We start from the raw sequence: 22,256 nt of genomic DNA on the forward strand, positions 1-22,256 counted from the left end.
ACACAGCCCTTGACGTTAACATGCCACCTGAGCCGGTTCCTCCCGGGGTGACATCGAGCGACCGACCTCCTCTCCCGCAGTGCTCAAAGGGACACTGTTGTCGTGACTTGTCTCATGCGAGCTGGCGGACCCCCGCTTTCCGTCATGCGTCACAGGTGCGGATCTCCCCGGGTCAATCTGTGCGTGCGCCTCCTGCGCCACAGGGACCTATTGCGCGAGACTCGCCTCGTAGACTCCCACAGCTCCCGGGCTGGAGGGGGCGGGGTCATCTGACTGGGTGGACCGCATCTGTATGGGCGAGTCATTTTTTTCTATCCAATCACAGACTTCACCGTGAAGTACAGTCACAAAAACCCTACTAATAACCGCCAGCCTCCGGATTACCTCCCATCGCCTTCGTGTAGAGAACTTAGTTGGAGCAGCGAGCGAAGCAGAGTACCGCTGCAGAAAATCGTCTTTCGGGCGAAGGAAGGTAAGGTTTGCACAGAGTTTACTTGTAAGAAGCCTTAACATAGCTGATTGCATGCAATCTACCTTGTATTGTGTTGGATTCTGGTGGTGCAATGATTTTTTATATTACATTTTGCGCCGGTTAACACTTTGTTTTCTCGGTTTTCATTTGCTTTAGTTTTGGGAACCGGTTTCATTCTATTACTTCCATCAATCACTTTATCTCTTGCTTTGTGGGATGAGAAAAAGTAAAGTCTGTTGGCATGAAGTCCTTTAAGTGAACCCGTGTTTCTTTAATTTATTTACAAGAACTGACCACAGTTGTCTTATTTTATCAAAATGACATAATTAGAAATTAAAATATTTTGTTTTCACGTCATATAGTAATCAAGTATAACTCAGTCAGGGGAAGTTTTCAGCAACGTCCACTTAAATATCATTTGAATTGACAAAATTATTAAAGCAGTAATGTTTTTATTCAGTTTGCCATTTCATTTCCATACTTACATTTGTGCTGTGACTCACGAGCTGTTAGTAGTTAACATTCCATAAACGGATCAATTGACCGACATTCTAATTGCTGAAAACACGCACTTTAAAACCAAGGCATGTGCCTGGCATGTTTTAGCATCATTCATATTTATCTTTTTGTGTTGCCGCATTTAAGGCGTGTGGCCGGTAGGAAGTCGTCCAGATATGACCTCCTATCAGGGCCGGCTTTAACACTGGTGGCGCCCTGTGCAACAATGTTTGTTGGCGCCCCCAATGACCACCTCTGCCACGGATTCTCTCACTACGACCCTTTGACAGTGCCCCTCAAGTCTCCATTACCCCTGTCTCACAGATTCATGTAGTTTTATAGCACCACTCATACCAGTGTAAGGGTGTCAGACCACTTTATATCACACATACATGGCACAAAGACCATCATATGTGTGTAAATCAGTGTATAGCAAATGTTACATCAGCCAGGACTACAAGGTGTAGTGTAGGAGTGACATGTCATTGATACTTGTAGGCAATATAGTTTGAGTCCTTATTCTGGAAAAGTACAAATTCAGAATTTAAAACATAGCATCATTTTTAGGGGTTCCTTTTAATAATAAGAATTGTTTTCTACCCAAATGAACCCTTTTGGCAAGGTTTGGATAATGAAAGACGGGACAAAAAGCATATAGCTCCAACATATACCTTGCAGTTTGCATGCAGCTCTTTGCTGACAGTTAATAGCTTAATGCAATATATTAGGATTTTGACTTATATAAACAACACGTAACAAAAGGAGCTCTCTTACAGTGGCAGTCACCAACTGACTTATTTACATTATATGCACTTTGTTATCTGCATGTAGACATTCTTAGCAGCAGGCATTTTAACCCTCTGCGCTACCTTAGCCTGAGTCAAAAATTCCACTAGACAAACCTCCCGTCTCTTTCCAGGAAGAGGATTAATCACTGGAGTTATCTTGACATTTTAATTGATGCCTGAAAATTGCTGGAGGCAAGGAACAAGGCAGCATGTGCTTTTATCCCTTTCGCTGCGGCGGCTATTCCGCCGCAGCGCTAACGGGGCGGGGCGGCCGCGCGGCGGCCGCATGCTGGTGACAGAACCGCTCCGTCACCAGCCGCGGTTGAGCTGTGCTGGTGACGGAGCGGTTCCATCATGACCCGCCCTGCTCAATACAACGGCCGCGCAGGCGCGAAATCAGCGCTACGCAGGCGCGGCGGCCAGGCCATGACGGAACCGCTCCGTCATCAGCACAGCCCAACCGTAGCTGATGACGGAGCGGTTCCGTCATCAGCAGGGGAGGGGTTAAAATGGTAAATACTTGCAAAAATGACTCCCCCAGGTCAGCGTGGACTCCTATAATGTTCGGTCTGGTGGCTCAGTGTACTAAGGTGTCCACTGCAGGGGGCTGTGTTCGACCTCATGGTCACAGGTTCAAATCCCGGCAGGTCTACTCAGCCTTTCATCCATCTGAGGTTGATAAAATGAGTACCATTGAGTTGGGTATTCAGCTCAAAGATCCCCATGGGTAAACGTGCGCTTTACAAATACACGTTATGTTATGTATTCACTTGGATTACTGAGGAGATTAATTACCCCAGAAGCTTGTATGTTGTTGTCCGTCTTCCCTTGTTATTATAGTTGTGCCAGTCTTTACCTTGCCCTTCCTCCTTCCTCTCTACCCTATAGATGCAAGGGGGCAGCATGAGGCTGTGGCTGTCTGCGATGACCTTTGCCCTGTCGTTGCTGATCTGCCTGGGGACGCTGGCGGACGCATATCCATCCAAACCTAACAGTCCCGGAGAAGACGCGCCGGCAGAAGATATGGCCAAATACTACTCGGCACTGAGGCACTACATCAACCTCATCACGAGGCAGAGGTATGGTTACACATGTGGGGCCCGGAGGGGTGTGACACACGCCTCCCTCCATGCTAATGATAACACTGCAGACCTTAAGCATCATCCCAGAGATAGCTCACCCTGTCTAAAATTCTGGATTCACTAACCCAAAGGGTGGTGGTTTGTGTTTTTTTAAATTCCATCTCTAAACCACAAAAATTGCATTTTAATGACATTTAGGATACGTGAGGTAATTTGAAAGGGTAAAACAATGTAGTATCCAGGACTGTCTGAAACAAGGAGTGGCATTTTTACTCTAAATGTCGACTTCCTCTGCTAACGTCACTTTGTGTCCAGAGGAAGATCAGACTGTCCGTATGAAAGAGCCCAGATCTCAGCAAACAAAGGGGGTGGGTGGACATCTGCACTAATGCACTGTCTGCTTGGGGTTTCTTTCACCTAATCTAAATCAGACAGCTGAATCCTGAAACCTCCAATGGAAACATACAGTGTGTTTTTAAATGTTCAGTGAGTCAGAGAGTCCATCTATTTCCATTCAAAGAGGCACGTGACCCCTGAGCCTTGGAGAAACTGCACGCATGCAGAGAGTGTTCTGGAAGCATGTTTTTGGAGCCGTATACACACAGGCAAAATCTCAATGGAGAGCTCCCCTCAATGTCAAGTTTTCTAAACAAACGTTTTAGTTCGTGTCTCACATACACTCATCCATCAAACCACCAGCCACTGTGTCCCATTTATGTTTTATATAGGACAAAAAGGCTTTACACACGCACCTGTTGCGAGTGAGACAGAGGGGGTGCAGCTAGTAGGCTGCCCACAGGAAACTTAACTTTTACAACCCACCTTTCCATCTGCACATTATTGGCACGCCTCAACGTGACTAGCATGCCAATCATGTTACACAACCCATATCTGCAGTACCAGTAATGGGGGAGAGCACAGCAGGGTTCCTATTCTCCGGATGGGGCAGATCATGTCAAGCATTACTCAGCAGAGCTGTAGTACAGTGGCACAGTACCAGTACTTTATAGAAGAGCTGCTGATGCTGTAATGGACAGTACCAGCACTTCTTGGCAGGGCTAGTAGACTTCTAATGCATGGTAACAACCCTTTTTAGCACTTATGTTGTGCTATTAATGGATACTAGAATAGTTTTCCGGAGAGTGGCTATAAGTTTAGTGCGATTGTACAAGCGGCTCTCTGCATGGTGAGACCATACCAGCACTTGTCTCCAGCATTAAGTAGGTCTCCCTCTTTGTGAGTCCAGCCCCCAGACACTAGATCCAATATGCCTCGTTATTTGCGCGCTCTATAAAAACCTTACTTACTTCTGGACTCCCATACTTCGAGCAGAGCAGTTACAGCACTTCTCTGCATCAATATCCTGTTTTCAATGAGACAGTACCAGCACGTCTCTGCAGGTAAATATATTTAGTGAAGTCTTTGCACCTCTATTATCAGCACTCAAAAGGATGACACAGACACAACTGTTACAGTTCTCTGTCACAGGTCATAGTTTGATTGCCAATGACATGCTTACTATGCATTTCGCTTGTTAAAACCAAGCTGCATCTGTTTATACTTTAGGTGCCTTCTTGTATGAAACATCAGCATTCAGAAATAAGCAGGTCGCTCTAGCACTTTAATGGAATCTGAATGAAAAATAAACACTCTTTGTTAACACTAGGGTGACCACCTAAACCCATATCATCAAGGAAAGTGTTTTCAGTCCAGAATTTAGCCCCTATACATCATTGTTATCAGGTGTGTCAGTTTAATTGCGTCAGTGAACGCAAGACTACAACACCCTAAATGCATTAGGCTCCCGTACAAAAGCCTATTGATTGGATACCATCTCCTTAATAACATAGAATTAGGGTGTCACCCCAATTGAAATGAAGTTGTTCAGAGCCGAGCCCCTATATTTGGTAACCTGCTTCACTGTACAGACCCAGAGAGGGTCAAATGGTTCTGCTTGTATTGCAGATGCTATGTTATGTTAGATGTTCTTCTAAAGTGCTTGAATAACATAAAAAAGGCGTCTTGACACTAGCTGGAATAAGGAAGCAGTTGTACACTGGAGAGAAATTGTCCATCTCCCTGATGAAGGCTCTGGGTGCTTGACACTGCCTCATGGCCGCTGACCCCTGTGAGGGGGAGCAGAGCTCCCACCATGATTGACAGGAGGTGCTGTGCCTGCGGCAGAGATGCCTGTCTAGTTTTTCCTCTTTTCCCCCATTCCGCCTCACTTAAAAAAGTAATTGAGACGCGCCCAGGTGCACTGATTGCCAGCACGAAGCACTATTCCAGGGTGTCGAGTGCCTTTCAGAGATGGTTTATCAGAATGGCAGCGCTGCGACTGAACTTAATGCATGCGTGACAGGCAGGGGCGCTGGGTAGAGACATCGCCACATACACGCTTCACCCACTGTTGTTCGCCGACTCTGGAATGATAACGATGGGGCCACTGCGGCGAAACGATGCGGCGCTGACCGTAGCAAGGAAATTGATACACTTAATATATTTACGAATTATTGAGATACTTACTAATTTAGAGGCTTCTGGAGTGAGTCGCCTAAAACAGGAGGGATCAGAGAACGCAGATTACAAGTTAGTTTGCAGTTACAAATTTGTAAAACCTATTCAGATGGCATTCACGTGTGTTGAAGACCTCCTCAGAGGGCACAGATTGCTGTTAAATTCCTGTCCTGTTACTTATAAAATCGAGTCGATGAAGAGATTAGTAACAAGATACACATGACAATCCGGGACGGTTCTAACTTTTTCAGGTACTAGTTAGTACGAGATCAAACAATACCCTATTAGCCTTCAGATTGCATCAACGCGACACGAGAATCGTCCTTGTTGAAAGATCCCTTTATATATGAATTTCGATTAGTAATTTTCGAAGGTTTACTGAAAGCTATGCGAGCTCAGCTGTCACCCAAGCAACAGCTCTGATGCGGAGAGCTATGTAAAGTGGAGGAGAGCGGAGCGCACCGAGACCTCGTTAGGAGCTGTGTCTGGCACAGCCGAGCAATAACTCACGCCCTTTCTGTCCCCTTGCATGATAGCAGGCGAAAAAATGCTATTCTTTTGGTGCACAGACCTGGCAAAGGGGGCTGGGTCAGCCTTTCTACCTCCTGAAGTCAATAATTGAGACGATTAATTTCGACAATAATAACAAACTTCATAAGGCAGTAGAAAATAATTCAGTTTGAGGTGCGGAGTATACTAATGGTATATATTTTTAAAAGAAAGAAAGCGCCCTACTACAGGGAAAGCCATTAGAAGGGAAGACCACAGAGGGTTTCATTGCTCTGATTCAAGCACTTTTCACATCACCTTTCAAGACCTCCCCAAACCCATCGAGTTACTCAGATATGGGTGCTTGTGTGGGCCATTCAGAGGACACAGTATGTGTGAAAATGTGGTTGATTTCTGGGCGGTAAAAAAATCCTTCATATATCCCTGGGACAGATATTATGAATTTAGCCATATTTGTGGGCACCCGCCTATTGAGAAGACTCCTGGTTTACCTATAGATTAGCCCCCGGGAAAGGGGGGGGGGGGGGATCTGGTTGTTAGTATCATTTGCATGACAGATAATCCTTACTGGTGGGAGTTGCTGGTCCAGCCCTGTGTTGATGTCAGAGACACTGGCCTTCTGAGTACTTCTGTCAGTTTTTAATGGTATGGTCCTTCCAGAACCTGAACAAGAAAGCTTCCCTGGTCTTTCAAGGAGGACTAGTGGGTGGTACCCCCACCGGATACATCCCAGGAAGATAGATAACACAGGTGATTAATGTGCCTGCTACACAGAGATGTGTGCAAACTCTAGATCACAAACTCAAGATCAAACGTGTGCAAACTCAAGATCACATGTCCGAATTGGCCAAACGCATCCTTCCAGTATTCAGATGTACAATACATAAACATTACTTATTTGGGAAATTGTAATATCTGTGTGATTCCTTTCCGACACTGGTCAAAGCCTGCTACATTACATCTCGGTGTACAATTAGGTATTAATATTTCAAGACCCGGAGTAAATGTGAAGCACGTCAACAGATTACATTATAAATGGACTGTATAGGTAGATGCCGTCATCCAAGTCCCATTGACCCCAAGACAATCTCCCCTGCTTAATACCAGGATCTCCACTTGAATAAGACGTGTGTACTTGGGAAAGCACTTCATATCTGTGTGCTTCAGTTCCTGCTTCTGCCAAAACAAGAAGCCGGTCTAAATGTTTTAGTTGCTATATAAATAACCAGGCACATAAAGCTACATGAGACTATAAAGATTAAAATGGATTCTCCGAGGCGTTTATCATCTTTCCTCTTCAGTTGCCTCGTTGTCTGCTTTCCCACCATGTGATGCTACCCACCTGTGCAGGTTCCATCTCGCCAGCAAGACCGGAAGTGAACACTTCATCTGTTTCAGGACTCACCACTAAACCCCACACATAATGTTAATCAAGAAGAGCCAAGCATGGGAGGTAGTAATTGGGAGACACAATAAGGTGCCGCTGTTTTCACCTGCATTTATTCAGTCTGATAATCCCCCCCCCCCCCCCAGACCTAACACCAGGCAAATAACAGCCTGGCAGCATGATGAGGTCAGTAAGGCAGCCATACTATCCCCTTTCCCACCAACTTTACACCACTTAGACGCACACAGACGCCATTTGTCCCAGGCTGCTCCATTGAATGAATTGCAATTGCATTTATATAGTGCTTACTGCCCGTGACGACTCGTTGAATCGCTATATGCCCCTGGTCAGTTTTTCTCGAACATAAAATGGAACAAACAGTTGATATCGCCCCCTTGTTAAGTCTATTCACTGGCTGAGCAAACACGGATTTTCAAATAAAATAACCATAAGACTTTCTTTTGATTTTATTCCTTCAGTAAATCATAAAGGAGGCCGACATTGCACAGTAAGTGCCCAAAAGAACCAATCTTTTATTTCACGTCGAAAAATGTAATAATTGAGTAAGCAAAAAAAGAGGAGCAACGTCACACAATGTTCAATTGTCTTGAAGGAGCAGCCATGCTAAAAAAAAAAAAACAACAAGGCTGGTGGCAGTTACCTGAATGTTTTAGGCGGCAGGACTTACTAATGGATTATGATATGTGTGAGCAGCATTTGGGGCATTCATCCCAGCATCGGAATCCATACATTTAATCTTCAGATGGGCACGCCACAGTATGGACTGCTCACTGTGCTGGGCCCGCTGGGCAGTCGGCCGCCATGTTTGTTACGTCAGACTCTGTTACCGCAAAGACAGTCCATGCTTTGTCCTTACCGCCGCGAGGACTGTGCATGCTGCTCAGCAGAAACAGGCTTATGTGTGCTGCGACTCCTGCACAGACATCTTTATATTAACACTGGAAGCTTTCATTTCCAGGGACGTGTCTTTTGAAATTCCCACAATTTCAAGCCATTTTGTTTGAAATGCAGTTTTCTTAGCAATTCCACTTTCATATCCCTTCGATCTATTTTGTGGGTGCAGAGATTGTCTCACGCTTCTATCTCATTTTCAAACCAAAATGAACTTACCATTTTTGTGAAGCAAACATGGCTACACCGAGTAGGAAGTGCTTGGTTATAAATTGTTTCATTGCCTATCACCAGTGGGACCATAATCTGTTTTCATAAATGCACTGGATGCCCTTGAGACTTTTGAAGAGAAAGCTTGACAGAATGTTGGTTTAATTTGAGGAAAGTGACATACAGAAGAGAGAGAAGAAACCCATGTGTGGTCTTCTTCTGGTTTTAATATGTAATTAACATTGCAACGTATGGGCCCGATACCCATTGGCCCAGATTCGCAAAATGGCTTCTGTTTCTGGGGAATCAGGCCAGTTTAACTAACTTGTAAAGACACGCTGTATGGGTATTTTGCAAGGCATGGGAGATTGCATACACTTGAATTTGCTGCAGGCATGGTTTGTGGTAATATCAGGGAAATCAACAGTGACAACTGGCTAACATGGCCCTAAAACAGGCCCACACACTGGTTAAAGAACCGGTCCACACATTGACCTATCAGACCAGCCCATCGGGCACTGCCTAATTGCCCGATAGACCAGTCCATCCTGGTCTGTGCAATCAGGGACTGTATTTTCCAGCCCTGGGCTTCCCTTAAAAAGATGGATGCCTTCTGCGAGTTGTAGATATGGTTCATATCAACGCACCTGAAAACAGTGGTTTGTAGGAGGAAAGCCCAGCACTGGGACCTAGTATCCCTCATGTCATTGAAGCATCAGATAACATGTACAACCAATCCAGGGAAATTCACTGCCAAGACTCCTTGGGTGAATGTCTGGGTGCCTGCTGATATTACACGCCTTGCTACCCCACACGTTACATGGTTGCTAAGGGTCACTAGTATGCATGCACATTATGATGTAGTTTTGAAGGGGGTAATGAGTGTGTTAGGTGTTGCGTCTTAATGTCCTTAGGCTCAATCCTTATTTATATAAACAGAATCAAGGAAGTCCTTATTTTGTAGAAAAGTTGCTCTTTATTTGTGTAAATAAAAGCGTGGACAGCCGACACGTGTTTCGCCCCTATGGCGATCTGCGCCAGGGCTTTTTCAAGGCTATTTACAGTGTTTTTTGTTCTATACAATTCCTCATCTTTTGCGAAATAATTTCCAACATCAAATCCGGTTTTTCAGTTTTTTGGGGTAGAATCCCTGGAGTGCTCCGGAAAGGTCTCACGGAAGAAGAAACGTGACGGATTTGATGTTGGAAATTATTTCGCAAAAGATGAGGAATTGTATAGAACAAAAAACACTGTAAATAGCCTTGAAAAAGCCCTGGCGCAGATCGCCATAGGGGCGAAACACGTGTGGGCTGTCCACGCTTTTATTTACACAAATAAAGAGCAACTTTTCTACAAAATAAGGACTTCCTTGATTCTGTTTATATAAATAAGGATTGAGCCTAAGGACATTAAGACGCAACACCTAACACACTCATTACTCCCTTCAAAACTTCATTGCCTGAAAACTAAAGAGGTCCAGAGTTTTTTTGAGTGTGTTACCGTCACCAAAACCTTGTGAAAACTGATGTGGACTTGGATTCTCCTGTGGACCGCTCCCCCTCTGTAGAAAACATTATGATGTAGTATTAAAGGGGTGTCAAATACTTTTGCTGTCAGCATACCTCTTACCCTACACACCAGTGTCACTTCTGAAATGACGAAAAATGTGTTCTTATCACTTTCAAAATATGTAAATGCCTAAGAATTGCGTATTTTATTAACTTTAAGCTGAATAAAAAAAAACAATTCAGGGAGAACCTCCAGTCTATTATGCGACCAGGGGAAATGTAAAACCCATTACAGAAAAAACAAAAACTGCTACACTTGTGAAGAGACACCGCCACCATATTGCGAAGAAACCATTAGCATCCTTTACCTGCTGCACTTTAATGTGGCTTCTTGCTGTCGAATTGAGTCTGACTTCTCATAGTTGTAAGCTCTGAGTTTTAAACTGGAGTGCCTCAATTCTGTGCTCATTTATTCAAAGTACCTGTTTATGCCTTTTTTTGCAAATCTCTGTTATTCCTAATTTACTTTACTGCCCTGTGTCAGATATTTATATCTATTCAAACTCAGAGCCCTTGAACTTTGGTGACTGTTGCGGTGAGGGTGTTGACCCAGGTGCAGCACAGACTTCGTAAAGTATGGACTTTCCTTCTTATGTTTCATAGACAACGGAGATACTGCTTCTCTCTTCAACCTTTTGGGTGGTGCTGTGAAATACCCGACTCAAATAGTTTGCAGTTAACACATTGATTGCAAAAAACCTACCTGTTGCCAGTTGGATTTTTTCTGCAAGTAGTACTATAGGTATGCATCAAACATGTAAAAAAATCAAATTTGCTACCAAAACAGAAAGGAGTGGGGGCAGTAAAGATGGCAATCGGGCAAATCAAATTGCACAAAAGACAGGTAATAAAAGGGGAGAGAGTTTAACAGAGTAGCTACTTTTTTGGAAAAGGAAGAACGGGAGTAAGATGGGAATCATGCTGCTATCATAAAACTCAAAAAGCAAGATGTCAGAGGGAAGAGAATAAAGCCATTAAAAAAAACGAAAGCTGCCTTTCATCCAAAGTCTGGGGTGAAGCCGGCTTCAGTCTTTTTTGCCTTACCTAACTTTGTTCTCTATATGGTCAGCTGAAGTGCCTTGTATAATGTCATAGCTACGTACGTCGATGACACCTTATTCATTTTTTTAAATTTCACATGATCACATTTGGTTTTACTATAATCTTTCCTTTTTCATGATGGATCAATGAAAGCGGGCTCAGTTTGAGATGTACTTCAGATCTACTCTGGGTGGTGGTCTTAACCAAACCAGACCTTTAAATTCAGGCACTTGACAAATCGTAAGATCCAAATCATTTGGATTTGTACACATTTGCTGTGATATGAACAACGAAGAAGCTGCCTGAAAAAACATATTGCTTGAAAGAGAGTGCACAGTAGATATCAAAGCACCAACATTAAATGGTAAATACAGAACACAGCCTGGATACTTAGAACATGGTCCTGTCAATTGATACATTGGACAAACTTCATTTCAGCAGGCAGATGTGGCTAAACAAGGTTTTTCCAAATCTAATGCACAAATGTATCAAAAAAGCAGCATTTTCGCATTGCAGTGGTTAGCCACTGTTGGTCTATGCTAGATAATGCAAGCCAACCCTTACTGAGGACACCGCGTTGGCAGCTGTTTACATCTGTAGAGGCTGCATGCCAATGTATTCTATTCATTTATTTGTCATGCAAGCGTAAACAGCCAGCAGGAGATGAAAACAAGGACAAGGGCGTTTAACATACAATGGGCTCTCTCTCCTTAGAGTTTCTCATTAAGCATGCTGATGTTCCACTGTTTCCAGAGACAGTGCAAAATATTTTTTGCTTTACTTTGTATAAAAGATCATACTAGGCGCGAGTGCATGTTAAGGCTGTACAATAAGACTGAACAGTTTCATTTTGAAAAGTCGTATTCTTCACAAACACTACAGGGCAGTTTGCTGTATACTGCATACATTTCTTTATGTATATTGCAAGGGGAGATTGAAAGTTAAACTGGAAACATATATTAGCACTAGGACTGGAATTGTTGAGCCACTGATCTGTAATTCTAGGGAGTTTTTTTTAACAAACATGAAAATAATCTGCACTGGCATTCTTCACATGTAAATTTGCTTAATACATATTCATTGTGGATCTCCTGAAAACTGGACATAATTTTAATATTCAGTATTTTACCAAGTCAGCCCCTAATCTGTACACAGTTACTGCCTGTTAGGGGTGAGCTTCATACATGCCCAGAAGTAACATGACTTAGATTCTAAAATGAGCTTGAAACAATGTTTCTCGAAACAATGTTTCTCTGTTGTGTTAAGGATAACAAAGATAAATCATCAAAAGATTAGCGCACAATCAAGAGGAAGGAGGTAAATTAAAACAGTGTAATAAATAAAACAGTCTGGCTTGACTAAGTGTGTGCTACATTTTGAGGTATTCTTCCACACCCTAAACTAGCTTGTAAAATAGTTTAAATGTTGGCACGGACAGTTCAGCTTGTTGCACTTGTATTGCCATATGAGTTTTTTCCCGCCTAAATTAGCCAGTAAAATGGCTTTTTCAGGTTATCTGGCAACAGACATCACCCTCCCACATGTCATTGCCTTGCTGGGACAGTAGTCAGTGCAACTGATTGGTTTCTTGAGATTGTTTTCACTGTGTAACTTACAAAGGTCGTTCCTCTTTCGTGCAGGTGGGAATAGTCCAGGTTTTTCCAATGTACATGATGGCTTAAAGGACAGGATCCAGCAGTCTTGCAGGTCCTTGACTATTCTTCTGAATATGCAGAATATACAATCGTGGAGAGGAAGCATCCTGGTCCCTATCTTTAAAAAGGGGGCAAGGGACAGCCCCAGTAATTATCGCTTGATTGCGCTCCTCGACTCCATCGGAAAGGTCTTTGCGAAATGTCTCCTTAGTTCTCTTTCTGATTGGGTCGACGAGCGCAACATTTTGCCGTTGGAACAGACTGGTTTCCGAAGGGAGCATGGCACTCTGGATAACCTGACTGCCCTTCAAGTGATTACTGATAAATATGTCCAGGTGAGGGGGGGTGTTGTATACGCCGCCTTCATTGATTTCTCCACAGCGTTCGATAAAGTAGATCGTGGAACGCTGTGGAGAAAATTGGCGGCGCTGGGTGTCCCTACTCCCCTGTTGGAATTGGTGCGGGCTCTGCACACTGAGACCTGGTGCAGGGTCTTAATGGGGGGCGAAAGGGGGCTTTCGGCCAAAATACCATCTCAGAATGGCCTCAAACAAGGCTGCTTATTGCCACCCCTTCTGTTTTCCCTATATACAACTGACCTCCCTGCTGCTGTGTCTCACAGTGAGGGGATCGCGCCGTTAATAGGAGGGGCGCCAATATCCTGTCTGATGTATGCCGACGATGTGTTGTTGCTCGACTTAACTCCCATGGGTTTAGCAAATCGGCTTCAGGCCCTTCAGGACTTTGCCGGGGTGCATCATATGAAGATCAATATTAATAAAAGTAAAGTGATGTGTATTGCTGGTAGGAAGAAATGCCGTTCGACAAATTTTGGCTGGGCTATTGGAGGGCATAGATTGGAGGTCGTAACTTGTTATATCTTTTTAGGGAAAATATTCTCGGCCAATATGAGCGAGAATCTCCATATAGAGCACTGCTCTCGCAAAGCTCTTGCCCATGGCAATGGGCTAAAGTCCCTATACCTGGCAACGGGGAAAAGACATTTTTCTAGCCTTCTAGAAGTATTTAGAGCTAAAATCCCCGCAACCATCTTGTACGGTATAGAAATAATAGAGATAAAATATTGGGACTTTTGCCACAAGACTGAGGGAAAACTCCTAAGATCCCTCTCGACTCTTAACAATGCCTGTCCACTGGCTGCCTGCAGGCTGGATTTTGGACTCAGGAGTGCCTGGGTTCAGGGGCTGTGTGCCCTAATAAGGTGGGTAGCCAGTCTGGCCAGAGCGAGAGAAGGAACCCTGCGAGTTTTACTCAAAAATGAACTTTTGGGCAATTTTAAGGAGTTCTCTAAACTCGTTAGTAATTTTAGAGGGGCTGTGAAAATCCTTAAACTGGATGAAAGCGCTCTTTTCTCCTACTCTCCCACGCAGTTAAAGCAGGTACTTAAGGAGGCTTCGTGGGAGTATTGTTTTTTATCCGACAAAAAAACTGTTGGAGATAAAAGGAATGTGGAGCCGCTCATCTCCTCCTATAGGATGAAACAGCCGCAACCGTATGCCCTATGGAACTTACCACATGGGATACGTAGGTTTTGGTTTTTATTACGTTATGACTTAATCCCTCTTAACGTGTTGATGTCCAAATGGCATGGAACTTCACCTTTGTGCAATTTATGTAAAATGAATAACCAGGACTGTATGCATGTACTTTTGATTTGTCCTATGTTACGTAACTTGCGCGATCGATGGCTTAAAGTAATCTGTCTCCGCCTCAGCATTGTCACTTTACAAGATTTTCTTCATGCACTTTATTGCCCACCAAACGAAATGTTTTGTGCTTATGTTTTTAACTTTTTTAAAGGATTTTTAGCTATTTATTAATTTCGCTGGAAAACTGTGTCTGACCGGCCTGGTTGGACTGATGGACTGCAGTGTAGCTATTACGGTTCGAATGTTATGTTTTTATAATTCTTGTACTTTTGATGAGTGTGTTGCTTTGTCTGTATATGTTTATGTGGCCCTCTTTGAGAGCCAAAACATAATAAATAAAAAATTTGAAAAAATTTTTTTTTTGAATACAATCAAGGAAGAAATATGTCTTTAAAATGTTTGCATTGGAGAATTATGTATGGCAGTATTTGTGGTCTGTAAAGACTACTGCTAAGGTTCTAGCAATGTACTAGCATATGTACTGGCAAGCCCACCAAAGTGGTGCATCTATCTAGTTCTTTCTTTCTTGCGAGATCTCAAACATGTATGCACAGAGAGGAATAGCTTATTAGATTGTGCTGGAAAATAGAGTTACTTACTGGTGGGTCACTGGTCGGGTGCCTTGCAACTATATTTGTAGGAGCCTGAAGGGACATAAAGAAACCACAGTATTATTGTGATGAAAAATTTGCCCTGACCCTGCCATGGTTTTCTGAGCTTTGCGCATCTTGATACATCAGTCACTATTTTAGTGTGTTGTTCTAAGTGGAACACCATGCCCTGAAGTGGGTCCCATGCACACTGTGCCACTGGAACAAAGCTATAACCAACTGATGAGCCCTAATAAGGGCAAAATCGGTCTTGGGTTGTTTGTGGTCTAGTTCATAAAGTGGGTGGGTTTTTAAGTTCGGGCTGGCTGTTCTCATTGGAGCAGGGTCAAGACTGATTTGCATATGGTTTCTACCAAACTGATGTGGCATGGTGTGCAAAATAATGATGGACTGGAATTTGGCCTGAGTAATTACAAGTGGCTGAGATTAATTCATGCATTCCACCAATCACGTTATTGCATGCTGGTGTGTCGCACGAAGCAGAACCTGGGTCCGCCGCACACTGTGCCACTGGAACCAAGCTATACAGGACTGATGAGCTTGTGTTCTAGTGCAGGCAGGGCCTGGCCCGGCAATTTGGGCTGGGCAGGGTCAAGACTGATTTTCAAATGGCTGAGTCCAAACTGAGGTGACGTGGTATGCTAAATAAGGGTGGACTGGGATGCTGCCTGAATAATTAGCAGTGGCTGAAATGAATTCAAGCATTCCTTTCATCACTTTTATGTATGCTTTAATGACTGGAGAAAGGAAAAGCGCAAGTCAGGGAAAGCCTTACAAAGGCAGACAGTAACTTGGTTGAAAGAAAAAGAAGGGCCAGCAGCAATCGGGAGATTTGATCTAAATTAACTTGAGAATTATTACTACTCCAAGATGAGTCCCAGCCAACAATTGCAACATTATTGAAAGTGGAACAAGTAACTTGTCAGAATTTTTAATGCGAAGTGACAAATTTGAAAGGAATTGTCAAACATGAAATCTGTAATTAACCCTCCTACACTGCTATTTAAGAGAATATATACAGATTTAGCTTCCCCTCACTGCCTATATTCACCCAGTGCCTCAGTCAGAGCCCTGCAATGATTTATTTCCAATTTTCTATGTACATAACGTTTATTCCCCGATACATTTATGATGTGTATTGGTATGGTACATTGTCTTTGTGTACTTTCCACAGTTCGATCCATGAAATTTATTTTGGAAAACCCTTTCCTCCTATCACATGCATTTATCTCGTTCTTATCCGAGTTGGTAGAAAGATGTGCCTACAAACATACCAACCACACTGATTCGGATTAGTCTAGTATTCTCACACTCAAACCAGGGAGCTTGCCCTGCCCCATCACCCTCCGATCCAGTCTCACTCCACTGCCCTGCATAGCGACCCCCTCATGCCCCATACAGGTATTTACCACCTGCTGAGAGCACGTGGTAAATGTGAGCATAATATGCCTAGAAACCAGAAAAACCTGCAATTTATGGCTGGGAAAGCAACGTCTGCATGGTTACTCCACACATCTACTGCCTGGATCATTAATTCTGGTTCAAGTAGCTCTCCACAGGAACGAGGGCCAGTGTGTTATATTTTAAAAATGTTTAAAAAATGTTTTTCAATATATTATTTTGTACTGATGCCCCAGAGGACAGCCAGCCAATAAGTGCTTACATAAAATGTGCGTTTCTGGTTACTCTATGAAGAAGACACTGTATGGCATGACACAATAGGATTCATAGCTGCTTTGTGTTTGTGGACAAGGTGTGAAACATTTTCCTTTTGGATGTGATGTGGTGTTTATTATGTGTAGAAGGCAGTTGGTATCCTTGGTTTGTCAAAATCTTTGTAATCAAGCAGTTTTTTTCCCTTTGTTAGTTTCTCCTCCTTTGTGCTTGTCTCTCCTGAGTATGTGTCCCATGTAGAGTTTCAATGGGGTTCTACTCCTCAGAGTTTTTCAAAATGATTGAAGTCGATGACAGAGAGCCCCTTCTGTTTTTGGGTTGTTGTTTGAGACTGCTGGGATTCAACCTCTTTCAAAGCAGATGCGGGTGGGCAGCGGCACGTGTGTCGATGCATTACCCTCCTGTGAATATAATGTTTCGGGAGATGTCATTTTCATTCAATGTTCCTGTCAGTAAATAATGCCCATTATTTTACCAAAGGGGTTTCTCCATTATATTTACAGTAAATAAAAACTGTCCTTTGCGCTTGTATTCGTTTCAAGGCTGTGTGTTTCTGCAAGGGTCGGCCTGTAAATATACAGCGAGCACAATTTAGATTCCGCTGTTTGTGCAGCCTCTGTAGGAATTTGATGCAGGTTTCAGTGCAGCATTTAAAAAACAAATTGCTGGGTTTTGTCTGGAATCTTAATAGTGCTGTGGTGCAGGGCTCTCTGGATCCAATGAGCCATACTGATCGGTTCTAAGCGTGTAGTATGTCGTAAAAAGGTTGGCAACCCAACTCACTGCTTTCATAGTAGTGACTTCCCTAATGGGAGTCTGGTCTCTGCCCTGTAGTGAGGTGTAGGTTGTCAGAGCATGCTGGAGAGACAACAATTATTGAATGATGCAACCATATCTACTGTTGCACCAGGTGCTTTGCACTGATGGTGCTAAGAACGAAAATAAGCCCAGTGTGACCCATTGAGTGTATGAGTCGGCTTGTATTTTGGTTGATTCTCAAGGCGCTTTTATACATGGTCCATGTGTTTAACTTTGGTTAGTCCAGTCAACAGGGGGAAGTGACCAGTTAGCACCATTTAGCACCGGGGGGTGTCCAGATTCAATAGCAAACCATGGAGTTTGACCGGAAAGATGTGGCCCTAGTCTGAAGGGCAGTGCATTACAGCTGCACAGAAGAACTCGTTGAATTTATTGTGCATCATACTGTCATGCACTAACACAATGAATGTGGCCTGCTTGTTATTTAAGTCTAAGTGTGTTCTGTGGAACAGATGAGTCCTCCTCTGCTCCTCATTTCTAATTTGTGCTTTTATGTAGTTAAGCCATTCAGGAACAAACTTTCAAACTCGGTGATATAATTGTCTTTGAACAACGTCTCTGTGAAACCGATTGTGTACATTCTTTCTCGTCTACAGCCTCTCATACATTGAGTTCTGTTGATCAGACCCATTTTTTATTGATGGCCGCACTTTTTAAGGAAGTCCATCTAGTCTGAAAATTTGAATGGGTTGGACAAGTGTCCCATCATTTGGTGCAATGATATAGTTATCTAATAATTAGTAGCAAGTGTCGGGTGTAATTGGTAGTTGAATAAGGAGACGATTTGCTTGGAATATTGGCTGAAAATGTTTTTAGGTTTGGCCTATTATCATTCGCTTGCGAATGTAATAGGCGAAAATTCAAGTGCTCCATCGACTGGTCAAACCACTGCGGTTTTTCCACAGTGCATGTGAGTCACGTGACCACAAAAGCGGGTCACGTGACCACACAAGCACGCGCATCTCCCTAATCTGCCTGCCACACTTCCGGTGCGTCCGCCCACAGCCGTTTTCACAGCAAAATGATCATTTTAAAAAAGTGCCACAGATTCACCAGGTGCAGTACGTCCCTTCCGCACAACACCACAGATGTAATGCATGCCGTTGTGTGTCTACAGCACGTTACATGCCACATATACGCATTCCGTGCACATGAGGAAGTGGGCATTAATAACTCGCATGAGTAAAATCGCATGATATAACATCAATTTAAAAAAACATGTGGAGTTAAAAAACAGAAAAGAGGAGAATCATGACCTCCACTCGCGACTGAAAGTACCATCGTCATCAACTGACAAGACAAGCAACTGTGAAGCAAACAACAAAATACAGATGGTTATCCCGTCCATCCCGATCTGGACTGGGCACCAAAAACAGTCCCCCAAGTAACAGCATAAGAGCCACAAACTGCACACAGCAGGCGAGGGGAGCGAGCATGCCTTTACCTGCATAGATGCAGCCGTGACAGAAGTCCCCGCGCGCTCCGACCATAATTTAGAAACAAAACTCTTCTTAGGAAGAAAACCTGTTTCAAAGTTACAAAACGCGCAGAGAGAGAAAAGAGGCAACAGGCAGGCCAGCCTAGGGCGCCATCTAGTGGAATTAGCCGTGTGAGTCCCTTCGTCTCTAATAAAGATGTCTGCTTTGTGCATAAAATCTATCAGTAATTATGTTATAGCCGGTGTGCGGAGGGCCTCCTAACACGCTGAACCTGGGGAAGAAAGACCCACTCAGCCCTTTCTCATGAGCCTGCGTAGGTGGATTTAGTGGTGGACAACAGAAAATGTATGGAAAAAAGAACAACACAGTGGATTTCACAGCATTATTTTTCAAATCTTTTATTTAAGCAGCCATATATTTTAAAGACATTCCCGGGGGATTCTCATTAACTGTTCCTGGGTCTCCCGCGTACTCAGTAACACCTGGCCTGTATGTAAAGCACCTTTGTCGTGCCAGCTTCCATGCCTGCCTGTATTTGAAAGCACAATGTATACTTCCTTCTGGTACCATGTGTAACAAGCACTGGCGTTGCCAATAGGTTTCGCATTTGGAAAGTTGGAGCTATTGGTTTTGTAAATGACTTTTTATATTTATATATTGTTATTGACAATGCCAATAACGATATATAAATATAAAATGTCATTTACAAAACCAATAGCTCCAATTTTCCAAATGCGAAACCTATTGGCAACGCCAGTGCTTGTTTGTGGTAGTTGCTTTATGCTTAATGTCATATCTGAATCAACTTTATGATACTGGAGTGATGGTGGGCCTGGACATGTGTATCTTTACTTGGGAAACATGGGAGTGTGGCTCGTATCTTTGCCCTTTGACCTGGACCATTCCTAAGGCATTAGTGTAGGCATTTATTGTTTGCCCTCTATAGTTGTATGTGGCCGTCTGCTTCATCTAGTGTTTTCAGGACTGTTTCTTGACATGCCTCCGGATGTTTCTTGAACAAACCCAAGTCCATATTACTTGCACCCCCTTCCTGCATGTGTACTCTTCTGAAATGATGATCTGTGGGTGCTTCTTCAGAATGGCATTCTTGAATCTTTACTTTTCCTTTCTGGGATAGATTGTGGGTAAGCTTTCACAAAGCTCGCTCTGCCAGCATTGCATTGCAGTTTGTGTTTGCCCGTTCTTCCCTAGCTGAATGCAGAATTGCCATTTTAGGGGGTCTGCCCAATGAGAGGGGAGGAGAGAGTAACTGATACTCAAAAGATGTATGACTTGGCATTTGGGGATGCCATAAAATGTGAATGTCATATGGAGGGCAATTACAACCTAGGGGTAGTGAGATATAGTTGGCAGATAGGAGTGGTTAATAGAGAATTAAAGAGAATCACATTTTTGCATTGTCAGTGAGGGTGGACAGATGTGAATTAGGACAGGTTAGGTAAAGCAGGACACTATCTAGGCAGGTTTACTGCAACATAAGGGCTCAGGCTGTTGTGGGAGGGCTCCATACACGATGTTACTGTGATTAGGGATTTGTATTTTCTGTATCCTAATTTAAGTAGTGGCAGGCAGGATATGGACTCTGCAATATGAATAGGTTCTATGGACTTTGCAACATGCAAATCGATTTGTGTCTGTGAGATAGTGGGCTGCAGGTGCAGTGGAATGGGTGTTAGAATGAGCGGATCTTACATCTATTGATGATCACACATGCTCAGATAGGTATAAATAAGCATGCTGTAGGTCCGTGGTGAATCAAAAGTAGGGCTCCTGGTTTTATGGTGTTTATTTTTTTAACATTTCCGTCTGTATTTATCCATATTTATTTTTTGGTCATTTTTTCTGAATTTATCCACATTTATTTGTGTTGCAAGCACAAGAAGACGTGCAGCTAGTGTTTTTCCACATTTATTTAATTAGAAAATGCACACTTGAAGTCGGTTGTTATAGGTTTAGATATATTCATACATATATGTCAAATTAAATAAACACAATACATTTACTTGAAAACTTTTCCATTGTAGGACAAGAACATGTGTATTTTAAGAGACTTTGAGGACACCGAGGCTCTTTCTGGTTGTTTTTTGCCTTTATGCCGCCTGGTCTCCGGACATTAGTACAAACTATTCAGAGTACAGACTGAGGGAGTCCCTATGTCCTAGTTATCCTTATGGTCAGTACAGCTTAACCCTGGTTAGGACTTCTGATCTACGACTTTATCAACAGTTAACACCCTTCAATTCAGAGCAAAAGTTGTTCAGGGAACAGCGTGCAAGTGGTCCCTTACCGCTTGCACCCATTACATGAGCTGGCATTTCACTTTAAGGGATTTGCCCAGAATCACGGGATGGGTAAGTAAACACCAATACTCACATTGTACTTTAATTTCTCCCATTTCTTCATGTTTATCATATTCATCTTGAAAGGTTACCTTTTGCTTGGCGGGGTGGGGGGGTTCTCAAAGGTATAAATGCCACATGAGAGGTGTCAGGGAGCACTAATGAATAGCTGAGTTAGATGGTTCATCACAGAAAGGTGGGTTCATAAGTAAGCCTTGACATGGCTGTCTGAAACATCAAGTTGTTGTAGGCGGCTAATGCAAGCTACAGGGGGTGGGACATGAGAGCAAGGTTCTGGCTGATCTGGGCTTTGGTGCAGAGTGGTATTAACCAGGCTTCCTTAGTTACCTTTCCTAGGATTGTAGTTGTCTGAGAGGTTAGTAACTTCAAGCTCATCAGGGATGAGGTTTGCTTTGTTTCGTAGTGTCAGACATCCAATTATGAGCAAATTGATTATGTTCAGGAGCATGGGTGTTAAGACAAAGTAAGGGATGATGTGAACCACGTACATGGTAAGGTACATGAGTATATCTGTGATGGCTTTGGGTGAGCGTCTTACAGGAGATTTGATTTTATGTATTGCATGGGCGGATCATGGTAGCGTGCTTGGTGTTGTCAATGAGAAGTCTGGTCTTGCCTATTTTTCAGTATAGAATTGGCTCAAGAGATTGCACTTGTCATTTGAGGAGAGTATTGGGTGTGGTTTGTAAAACATTACTTTGCTCCTGTAGGAATCATTTGTATTGGTTGACTTGTAACATATGCTTTTGGTTGTACTAATAAGTCTCTGCATGGGAGGCTAATTGCATTCTAAGACTCATAGTTTGAAGTTAACATTTTAGAAAAAAAGAACTCATTTTAATAATGCTTTAAGGCAGTTTCCAAACAATTTACACCTAAAGGTGACACACATGGTCTCTGCCTTCCAGATCACACTTGTTGAAAACCCATATTTTGCTATTTTCACCACATTTGGTTCAACATGAGCATTTGGTGTTTTACTTCTGGAATCGCTGGGACATGTGGTTCATGTCGCAATGACA

The 22,256-nt window shown here is 43.1% G+C and overlaps 1 protein-coding gene across 1 annotated transcript in view; it reads left to right on the top strand.

The window, feature by feature from the left end:
• Positions 1 to 383: 383 nt before the first annotated feature.
• The window catches only part of NPY (neuropeptide Y), a 63,157-nt gene continuing 41,284 nt past the window's right edge, over positions 384 to 22,256 (top strand). The window contains exons 1-2 of the mRNA XM_086941757.1: positions 384 to 472; positions 2,647 to 2,837. Coding sequence (XP_086797883.1) covers positions 2,647 to 2,837 — 191 coding nt within the window. The 5' untranslated portion in view covers positions 384 to 472. The remainder of the gene's footprint in view (positions 473 to 2,646; positions 2,838 to 22,256) is intronic.

This window comes from Lissotriton vulgaris, chromosome 10 (genome assembly GCF_964263255.1).
Source record: "Lissotriton vulgaris chromosome 10, aLisVul1.2, whole genome shotgun sequence".
In the NCBI taxonomy this organism is placed as follows: domain Eukaryota; kingdom Metazoa; phylum Chordata; class Amphibia; order Caudata; family Salamandridae; genus Lissotriton; species Lissotriton vulgaris.